The 11,528-nt window shown below is 42.1% G+C and overlaps 1 protein-coding gene across 1 annotated transcript in view; it reads left to right on the top strand.

Moving 5' to 3' along the window:
• Nucleotides 1-9,176: 9,176 nt before the first annotated feature.
• The window catches only part of LOC132871758 (activin receptor type-2B), a 29,284-nt gene continuing 26,932 nt past the window's right edge, over nucleotides 9,177-11,528 (top strand). The window contains exon 1 of the mRNA XM_060906239.1: nucleotides 9,177-9,590. Within this exon, the coding sequence (XP_060762222.1) occupies nucleotides 9,446-9,590 (145 nt within the window). The 5' untranslated portion in view covers nucleotides 9,177-9,445. The remainder of the gene's footprint in view (nucleotides 9,591-11,528) is intronic.

The following is an 11,528-nucleotide window of genomic DNA, read 5'->3' as shown; positions in this document are numbered from 1 at the left end:
CTCACATACACCTCATAAACTGCTCTTCTAAGCATCTTCTCTGTTACAGATATTGTACTGTATTTGCACCACTGCTATTTTGTACATTGTCTGATTTTCACACACACACACACACACACACACACACACACACACACACACACACACACACACACAGGTGCTTGAAAGTTTGTGAACCCTTTAGAATTTTCTATATTTCTGCATAAATATGACCGAAAACATCATCAGATTTTCACACAAGTCCTAAAAGTAGATAAAGAGAACCCAGTTGAACAAAAGAGACAAAAATATTATACTTGGCCATTTATTTATTGAGGAAAATGATCCAATATTACATATCTGTGAGTGGCAAAAGTATGTGAACCTTTGCTTTCAGTATCTGGTGTGACCCCCTTGTGCAGCAATAACTGCAACTAAACGTTTCCGGTAACTGTTGATCAGTCCTGCACACCGGCTTGGAGGAATTTTAGCCCATTCCTCCGTACAGAACAGCTTCAACTCTGGGATGTTGGTGGGTTTCCTCACATGAACTGCTCACTTCAGGTCTTTCCACAACATTTCGATTGGATTACGGTCAGGACTTTGACTTGGCCATTCCAAAACTTTAACTTTATTCTTCTTTAACCATTCTTTGGTAGAATGACTTGTGTGCTTAGGGTCGTTGTCTTGCTGCATGACCCACCTTCTCTTGAGATTCAGTTCATGGACAGATGTCCTGACATTTTCCTTGATTGTAGAATTCACTGTTATAATTCAGAATTCATTGTTGGCAAGCCGTCCTGGTCCAGATGCAGCAAAACAGGCCCAAACCATGATACTACCACCACCATGTTTCACAGATGGGATAAGGTTCTTATGCTGGAATGCAGTGTTTTCCTTTCTCCAAACATAATGTTTCTCATTTAAACCAAAAAGTTCTATTTTGGTCTTATCCATCCACAAAACATTTTTCCAGTAACCTTCTGGCTTGTCCACGTGATCTTTAGCAAACTGCAGACGAGCAGCAGTGTTCTTTTTGGAGAGCAGTGGCTTTCTCCTTGCGACCCTGCCATGCACACCATTGTTGTTCAGTGTTCTCCTGATGGTGGACTCATGAACATTAACATTAGCCAATGTGAGATAGGCCTTCAGTTGCTTAGAAGTTACCCTGGGGTCCTTTGTGACCTCGCCTTGCTCTTGGAGTGATCTTTGTTGGTCGACCACTCCTTGGGAGGGTAACAATGGTCTTGAATTTCCTCCCTTTGTACACAATCTGTCTGACTGTGGATTGGTGGAGTCCAAACTCTTTAGAGATGGTTTTGTAACCTTTTCCAGCCTGATGAGCATCAACAACGCTTTTTCTGAGGTCCTCAGAAATCTCCTTTGTTCGTGCCATGATACACTTCCACAAACACATGTTGTGAAGATCAGACTTTGATAGATCCCTGTTCTTTCAATAAAACTGGGTGCCCAGTCACACCTGATTGTCATCCCATTAGTTGAAAACACCGGACTCTAATTTCACCTTCAAATTAACTGCTAGGGTTGGCATGGTGGGTAGTGGTTAGCGCTGTCGCCTCACAGCAAGAATGTCCGGGTTCGAGCCCCGTGGCTCACAAGGGCCTTTCTGTGCAGAGTTTGCATGTTGTCCAGGTGCTCCGGTTTCCCCCACAGTCCAAAGACATTCAGGTTAGTTTAACTGGTGACTCTAAATCAGGGGTGGGCAACAGTTTTAGTCTGGGGGCCACATTCTCTTTGGCAAAGTAAGCGGAAGGCCACATTGGACGATTGCTAATAAAACATAGTTACATGATTAAATGGTACAAATTAATTTGATGCAAATTATATATTAGGATACTTTACAGTTGCCTCAACTTTGCCAGCCTACTTCAAGGCCTTACACTTATTTTTGCTAGGCCTATCTGACATTGGCTACTCTAAGGTTACAATAACTGGATTTACATTCAAGGACTCATTTACTACACTATCATGCATCTTGTTCAACTGTCATTCATACCAACTGTAGCTCAATAGATAACTATTAACAAAACTTTAAAAGTATGTGTGCAGGTTACATCAACATACAGACAACAGGCAGACTGGCATGGAATTATCAAATTTAATTTAGGTTACCAGAGGGAGACCTTCATCACTGAATGACAAATACATGCTTATCCAGCTGATTTCTGTCATTATTCATTTTGTTTTTGTCATTTGTTTTTGTCATTTCTTTCACATATTTTAATCTTTTTATGAAATGGAACACAAATGAAGTGCAGATCAACTTCATTACACTTCGCTTGACAGATGTAAAAGGGCAACATAGAATATGCTACATCTAAAAAAATTGGAACTTTGATTTAGCTGTCTCATCACCATCCACGTGGGACAAAAATGCCAACATACAACTGAACAATGATGAGAAAATAACATCCTCAATTCAGGTGAGCTGATCTGTGTAGATAGGCTACTTTAGAACACAGTATTACGGCCTATACAACTATGAGATGAAAAGCTTTTCATCAGTGTTATGTAACTTAATGTGAACAATTAAGGCGGTCCGATCTCTTTACCAGACCATCAAAGTCTAGTGTCATGTTGGATGTTGAGATGCGCAAAACAGACTACAGGTGTCCATCAGTTAGCCGTGATCTGTAGCGGGACTTGTTATAGTTCATCACAGAGAAAGTCTGTTCACATACATACTACGTGGAGCTGAATAAAACTAGCATCCTTTGTGCATGCTTCCACATGTTAGAAAACTGGCCCTCGTTCAGTGCACCGTAGAACTTGTCCAATGATGACGAAGTGAATTTCTCTTTGAGAGTGGGATCGCACTGCAAGTCAATTAACTCAAGCTGAGCCTCTGGAGGCGCTTGGTCGCTGTCAAAGGTAAAGGGGGAGGATACCAGCTCCATCTCTTTTTCAATCTTGCCGAAGTCAGAAAAACACCTGTTGAATTCAGTGTACAGATCCTTGAATGTAGTGGTGTATTTGACAGTGAGTCGAGATGGCACATCCTTCATTGTGGCGAGAGTTGGGAAATGTGTAAAGCTCTTGTTTGACATTTGTCGGGAAAACAGGGTCAGTTTTGCTCTGAATGCTCACATGTAGGAATACAGTTCGTGCACGAATACATCCTTCCCCTGCAGCTTCAGATTGAGGTCATTCAAATGGCCCATTAAATCCACAGCGAAGGCAAAGTCAAGCATCCAATCAGGATCTTTAAGTTTTGGAAAGTCACTAGCCTTCCCGACATTCTTGAGAAACAACCCTATCTCACCTCTCAGGTCCCACACATGGCGCAGCACTTTGCTCAGGCTCAGCCAGTGAACGTTCGAGTGGTATGGCACATCGGTGTGTTCTGTCTCACACTCCTCCAACAACTGAATAAACTGGCGGTGGTTAAGCACCTGGGCCTTGATGAAATTGACAAGTTTAGTCACAGTTTTGGTGATGTGGTCAAGCTTTAACACCGATTTAGACAAGACCTCCTGATGATTGATGCAGTGCAAGAAAATCAGAGTTGAGTTGGGGTCATCCTCTCTCACCCTGTCCTGTATCCTACGCAATAGCCCAGAATTCTTGCTGGTGAGGTTTGGCGAGCCATCAGTAGTCACGTTCAAGTAACTTTGTCCATGGCAGGTTTAATCTCTGCATACATCCTGACACCAGTGGCGGCTGGTAGTCTTTCAAACAGGGGAGGCTGGTCGGTTACGATATTTCCAGATTTTAAAAGAAAAAAAACATCAATTTTGCCCATACTCTTGCCTCTGATCTGGCTGATTGTTGGCAGGGTCACAAACTGTGAAATAACAGGTTCTTTTGGCCTATTAGCCTACTGTCCAATATACATGATGGTGGTGTTGGGGGGGGTTATATTTTAACATTTTATATTTTAAAATTGTGGCACGTTGTTTAAAAATTGATCATTATTGAAAGCAGTTCTTTGTCAGGAACCTCAGCAGTAACAGCAGAGTGTTCTGGAATAGGCACAAGCACTGACCTTGGAGAGCCAAACATAGAGCTGGGTGCCACACATTTCATTCAATGACACTTTCCCTATATTTTACTTATTTTGACTGAGAAATGTTTTATTGACAATTTTGATAACCCTTCACTTTTAATCCAGGTCTGTAGTGTGAAATGTTCTCGGCTGTGTTTTTGTTTAAAAATGTTTTCCAAATTGTAGCTGTGTTTAATTCATATCCAGAGAAATATATATTCCAATATAATATACTCAGCATAAACATTTTAAATAGATTCTATATTTTTGGTCCATCCATGACATATTACTAAAGTAGCCTATTTACTGTTGTTAATGTGGGTCACTTGCTGTTAGCCAATTCACTTTCTCGTACCAGGAGAGCTGAAAGGAACGAGTATTATTCCCTACCTTTTTCACCAAGTCAATTTGAGGCATTGGTCTACCCTGCTCTTTAATTTTAATTTTTTCCTCGAAAGGAAGACTGGCAAATGGCTTCGCCAAAATTAAATCAGCAATGCTTGGCATCCGTGCACAGCTTTCTTGCTAGCTGACTAGCCCCCTCAAGTTCAAGTTCAGTTACTCAAATAAATGAAATTTCTGGAACTAAGATAGCAAACTTGACAACACTATATTTACACTTTATTTACAATGAAAATATATACAAACTAAAAAAGCTGGTAGAAACCGTATGTAATGAATGAAATCGAAATGTAAGCTGATCTCTTACAATACACCACAGCACTTGCGAATCCGCATGGGACTGAACTGAAATTCACTGCTGCCTGTCTATATTTGAAACGAGCTGTCAATCAAAGAAAATATCGGGCCGCTTTCACCAATCACCAGTCTCCTCGCAGAAAGCTTTGCCATGTCCCTCCCATGTGAGGCTGGGAGTCTGTGGGCGGGCATTTTCGCAGTATTTGTCCAATAACCGTCTTGCATTTTGATATTGAAAGCACAGAGCTCCCAAATGCCATTGAAGTCCACTGAGGCTGGGAGTCCGGTGGGCGGGCGTTTTCGCAGTATTTGTCCAATAACCGTCTTGCATTTTGATATTGAAAGCACAGAGCTCCCAAATGCCATTGAAGTCCACTGAGGCTGGGCTGCATTGCGCTGTCACGAGGGGGAAAAACTCACGCACACATTAAAGTTATAACGGAATGATTTCGCACTGTAGTTGGGTTGAGCACATATATTTCTATGATTCTGGATCTGAAATAGCAATGTTATAAGGTCGGCTATAACATAAGCCTAGCGCAATTCATCCTACATGATGTTCGTCATTTTTAGAGGAGGCTGAGCCTCCCTCGTTGTCTTAGAGCAATCGCCCGTGCCTGACACCGTGTCGTAGAGGTCTGAACCTCTTGTCGTGCCTTTCATTGATTCCATCACAAGAAACTCCTCCACTATTTCAAGGATGAATATAAGCAGCTGGGCAGTGTCTTTGATGTCAGTGCTTTCATCCAGCGCTATCGAAAAGTAAGTGAAATCGGAGGCCGTTTTTAACAATGCAGATTCCAGCTCATCAACAATTACTGCAATGCGACATGTAACTGTACGGCAAGACAGGCTCACATTTTCGAAGTGACTTTTGCTGTCAGGGCACAGTACGCTAGCTGCCTCAACCATACAGTCTTTTATAAATTCACCATCTGAAAATGGTTTGCTGTGTTTGACGATTTTGTGTGACAGCATATAGCTCACTTTTGTTGATGACTCCTGTACAGTAGACTGCTTTGTAAAAATATTCTGCCTGGCTATTAAGTTGGAGGACAATTTCATGGCTTTTTCTTCCCTCTCCCGTGCGGACAAATTTATGGCATAATTAGCATGTCTTGTATTGAAGTGCCTGCCAATATTATATTCTTTGAAGACCGAGACACTTTCCTGACATATCAAACAGATCACCTTTGAGCTGACATTCGTAACGAAATATTTTGGTGTCCATTCTTTGTTAAATACTCGACATTCAGCATCAACTTTTCTCTTTTTTGCTCCACTCATCTTGACAAATTGTTTTGCAGCTGCCTGGCCGTTTAGAGTTTGTTACTTTGAGGAGTGAAGAAGAGAATGAACCAAATTGTAATTTCACACAGCGACATCTGTTGGATTGGTTTTAATAGCAGGATCGGTTCGGATAAAGAGGGCGTTGTTTTTTTTTTTTCCACCAAATTCCGAGGGCATCGCGGGGGCCGGATTGAAGCACTATGGGGGTCGGATCCGGCCCGCGGGCCGTATGATGCCCATGTGTGCTCTAAATTGACCGTAGGTGTGAATGTGAGTGTGAATGGTTGTCTGTGTCTATGTGTCAGCCCTGTGATGACCTGGCGACTTGTCCAGGGTGTACCCCGCCTTTCGCCCGTAGTCAGCTGGGATAGGCTCCAGCTTGCCTGCAACCCTGTAGAACAGGATAAAGCGGCTAGAGATAATGAAATGAGATGAGATGAGATGAGACTTTCTAGTACACTAAAAGTACATGGTCTGTAGTATACTTGCTATACTTACACTGAAGCATACTTAATAAAATGAACTTTAATTATACTACTTTTTGCTAAGGGATATTTATGCAGAAATATAGAAAATTCTAAAGGGTTCACAAACTTTCAAGCACCACTGTATCTGTTAAATAAATTGATGCAATTATTATGTGCAATTAATATAGGCCCTAAACTATTTTTATGCATACTTATATTATTTATGTAGGGCGGCACGGTGGTGTAGTGGTTAGCGCTGTCGCCTCACAGCAAGAAGGTCTGGGTTCGAGCCCCGGGGCCAGCGAGGGCCTTTCTCTGTGGAGTTTGCATGTTCTCCCCGTGTCCGCGTGGGTTTCCTCCGGGTGCTCCGGTTTCCCCCACAGTCCAAAGACATGCAGGTTAGGTTAACTGGTGACTCTAAATTGACCGTAGGTGTGAATGTGAGTGTGAATGGTTGTCTGTGTCTATGTGTCAGCTCTGTGATGACCTGGCGACTTGTCCAGGGTGTACCCCGCCTCTCGCCCGTAGTCAGCTGGGATAGGCTCCAGCTTGCTTGCGATCCTGCACAGGATAAAGCGGCTACAGATAATGGATGGATGGATGGATGGATGGATGGATAATGCAAATAGCCCTCTGTATTTAATCCTTCGTTTGTCGAATTTTTATTTCAGTTTCATTTGTTATCTGTTTGACATTTTCTTGCTACTGTAACACGTGAATTTCCCCGATGTGGGATGAATAAAGTGAATCTAATCTAATCTAATCTAATCTAATCTAATCTAATCTAATCTAAATAAAATCTTTGAATCTTGTTGAGTTTTCTAGTCATTTGAGTAAAAAAGTAAAACTTATTCTTTTTTATTAACTGCGTATCATGCTGTTTTGTTATTTATATCGTTATTATATAATAGAAAATGTAGTTAGTTGTTAAAGTGCCATTCCACCATTGGATGTATTCTTTGGCATAAAATACAATATATTTTATGACAACATGACTAGACAGAGAAATCTTTTAGCTTCAAAATGATATATCAAACATAATTTTTTGACAACGACAAGTATATTAATTTTGCGACCAAAGTCACCTACCCTTTTAATTTCCGCGCGGTAGTAAAACGTGATGTTATCGGCAGGTTCCCCTTCTTGTGTACCACGTCACGTGTGACGTAGCACAGATTATCAGCAATGGCGGCTAGAACGCGATTTCCACTTGTCGATTGCTGTGCCGATATTCACCATCGACCGTCTCCTTTGGGCATCACTTGCTATTTTCCTTCGCTTCTTTTCCGAAGCTGACAATCGCGTTCTATCCGCCGTTGCTGATAATCTGTGCCACGTCACACGCGACGTGGTACACAAGAAGGGGAACCTGCCGATGACATCACGTTTCACTACCGCGCGGAAATTAAAAGGGCAGGTGACTTTTGGCCTTTTTCCACTACCCTTTTTCAGCTCACTTCAGCCCGACACGGCTCGCATTTCGACTACCTCAGAACAGCACGACTCAGCTCGCTTCAGCCCTGCTTAGCACCCAAAACTCGCACGGTTTTGGAGTGGGGCTGAAGCGAGCCAAACCGAGCCGAGTGGGGCTGGGGGCGTGAGGAGACACTCCCCTGTGCACTGATTGGTGAGGAGGAGTGTCCTCACACGCCCCGCGAGCACGCTGGGATCTGTAAACACCGTAAACCCGGAAGAAGAAGAATTACGAATTACGAGAATTTCTGAAGCCTTATGCGCCTCGCCTCATCTATACGCTCTTGCCAGTATCTGTTGGCGTTGTCGGTGACAACAAGCCACAGCACCAAGACCAGCAACACTAACGACTCCATGTCCTCCATGTTTATTGTTTACTATCCGGGTCGTGAGACTACCGCTTAAAAGGTCACTGATGTCACTGTTTGCGCCGCCTAACGACATCACGTGACGTCCACCCACTTTCGCTAACTCCACCCAATGTGTCCACCCACTTCCAGCCAGCACGGTTCAGCGCGGTTGTAGTCGAAATGCAACTCCAACAGCCCCGCTCAGCTCGACTCAGCACAGCACGGATCAGCCCGACTCAGCCGCGTTGGTAGTGGAAAAGCGGCATCTCATCTCATCTCATCTCATTATCTCTAGCCGCTTTATCCTTCTACAGGGTCGCAGGCAAGCTGGAGCCTATCCCAGCTGACTACGGGCGAAAGGCGGGGTACACCCTGGACAAGTCGCCAGGTCATCACAGGGCTGACACATAGACACAGACAACCATTCACACTCACATTCACACCTACGGTCAATTTAGAGTCACCAGTTAACCTAACCTGCATGTCTTTGGACTGTGGGGGAAACCGGAGCACCCGGAGGAAACCCACGCGGACACGGGGAGAACATGCAAACTCCACACAGAAAGGCCCTCGCCGGCCCCGGGGCTCGAACCCAGGACCTTCTTGCTGTGAGGCGACAGCGCTAACCACTACACCACCGTGGAAAAGCAGCATATGGTCGCAAAATTAATATACTTGTCGTTGTCAAAAAATTATGTTTGATATATCATTTTGAAGCTAAAAGATTTCTCTGTCTAGTCATGTTGTCATAAAATATATTGTATTTTATGCCAAAGAATACATCCAATGGTGGAATGGCACTTTAAGGTTTAGTGTTGTACTGAAGGAACAGTGTGGTGGTGGTGTTGGCTTCAGGAACATCCGGGTCTTTGTGATGACGTCAGTTGCTACTCAGACGCCATTTTGGACGCGCTTGAGCTTCTCTCATATCAACTCTACAGCACAGAACTCGTTAGAAAAAAAAAACAACAACACAAGAAATCTGTTTCCACTCGGTTTGCTGTTTCAGGGGAAAGTCGCTGCTCTTGTCTCGATATGAAATTCTGTATTTTTGTCAAGTTGCACTTTATTTCTGTTATTATTTCTTCTTCACCCAGGACTGTTTTATTCAGTAACTCCGTGGTGTCGGAGCAGGGGTCAGAGGTCATGAGCTGCCTGTTTACATTCACGTACCGCGAGTAATGAGTGTTTTTATCTTCTTTAATGCTTTCCAAAAGGAAGAAACCCTAAAAGACAGAGTCTCTCTCAGGTCTCCCTCCATCTCCTGCAGGAATATGTTTGCTCGCTGGGTGACTCTGGCACTTATTCGGGGAAGTTTGTTAGCAGGTAAGAACTCCTCCTCCTGCATTGTTGTGATTTATAAACAAATATAGCACATATTTAATGAGCTCGGATGTGAATGAGGCTGTGTTTTTGTTCTCTTAACACTACCGTTCAAAAGTTTGGGGTCACTTTGAAATGTCCTTATTTTTGAAAGAAAAGCACTGTTCTTTTCAATGAAGATCACTTTAAACTCATCAGAAATCCACTCTATACATTGCTAATGTGCTAAATGACTATTCTAGCTGCGTTTTTTGGTGCAATATCTCCAGAGGCCCATTTCCAGCAACTCTCACTCCAGTGTTCTAATGGTACAATGTGTTTGCTCATTGCCTCAGAAGGCTAATGGATGATTAGAAAACCCTTGTGCAATCATGTTAGCACAGCTGAAAACAGTTTAGCTCTTTAGAGAAGCTATAAAACTGACCTTCCTTTGAGCAGATTGAGTTTCTGGAGCATCACATTTGTGGGGTCGAAATGGCCAGAAAAATGTCTCGACTATATTTCTATTCATTTTACAACTTATGGTGGGAAATAAAAGTGTGACTTTTCATGGAAAAAACACAAAATTGTCTGGGTGACCCCAAACTTTTGAACGGTAGTGTATATTCAGTCGTTTTATTGCTTATTGTTCTGTGTATTCGTATAAACTGTTAAATCATGATGAGGTCAGATTTGCTTTTAATTTTTCGTTTGTATTTTGTTAGGAATTTCTTCTAATATGATCTCTCAGTGGTGAAACAAAGAGTTTGAGAGGCGTGCCACAAACAGCTGCTTAGTCACAATTTAAAACCGCTTCTTCCACCAGATGGCGCTGTTTCGTTTATGCAGAATGACATACTAGATTAGATTAGATTAGATTAGGGGTTGTTTTACACTCAGGGTAGGCAAGCTAAACATCACATTTAACACTTATTATCTTCAATATCAAAAGGCTTGACTAAATAAACTTGGTTGTTTATTGTAGCCCTGTGATAGCTCTATTTACCATGCAAAAAAAAAAATTTGGTGATGACGTTATTTCTGGTGAATGTATGGCAATATGTGTCATATTTAGCAAAATTACTCGTGTCATTTAGAAAAAGTGCTTTTTTGACCACAGGTAGCTCCAAAAGGGATGCACTTAAATCATTCTTTATACCATAAAACAAATATTTGGTTCCATATCATTGGAAACATAGTTAAGTTTTAATGTTGAATGCCAGTAAGTTTTCAGACTATTTTGATCAAATTAGTATGTAATTGTGTCAAAAAAATGGCCTCTCCGAGACAGCTAATTTTTCGATATAAAATAACATATCTAAAATGATTATTTTCATCCTAAAATGTGGTCAAGATATTGGGGCATAAATATTAGAGACAACTAACACAAAGCTTACAGCCTTATATTTAAAAGCACTATGGAAGTAGTGGATTCTGAATTGTCAAAAAAAAAAAAAGTCCTCTCCGAGAATCACTTCATTTGTTTCTCCCAGCCCTGCTTAAAGCTCCACTTAATCTTCTTTATCTTATAGCAGATTACACAAAACTACCATACACACATGTCAAAAAATTACCTGAAATCTGTTCTTGTCCTTCACTTAAAAACTGGTACAAGAACCAGTTTGAATCAATTTGAATTTTGGACCCCTGTGACACAAACTTTGTACCCTGATTGTAAAACAAGCCTTAGATTAGATAGAACTTTATTGATCCCTTTGGGAGGGTTCCCTCAGGGAAATTAAAATTCCAGCAGTATCATTACAGGATAAACAGAGAATAGAAAATAGAGAAAAAAAAACTTCTAGATACATTAAATTAAGTATTTGAAAATGGGGTGGCATGGTGGTGTAGTGGTTAGCGCTGTCGCCTCACAGCAAGAAGGTCCTAGGTTCGAGCCCTGTGGCCGGTGAGGGCCTTTCTGCACGGAGTTTGCATGTTCTCCCCGTGTCCGCGTGGGTTTCC

This window comes from Neoarius graeffei, chromosome 23, assembly GCF_027579695.1.
Source record: "Neoarius graeffei isolate fNeoGra1 chromosome 23, fNeoGra1.pri, whole genome shotgun sequence".
In the NCBI taxonomy this organism is placed as follows: domain Eukaryota; kingdom Metazoa; phylum Chordata; class Actinopteri; order Siluriformes; family Ariidae; genus Neoarius; species Neoarius graeffei.
This window is presented reverse-complemented; position numbering and strand designations above follow the sequence as displayed.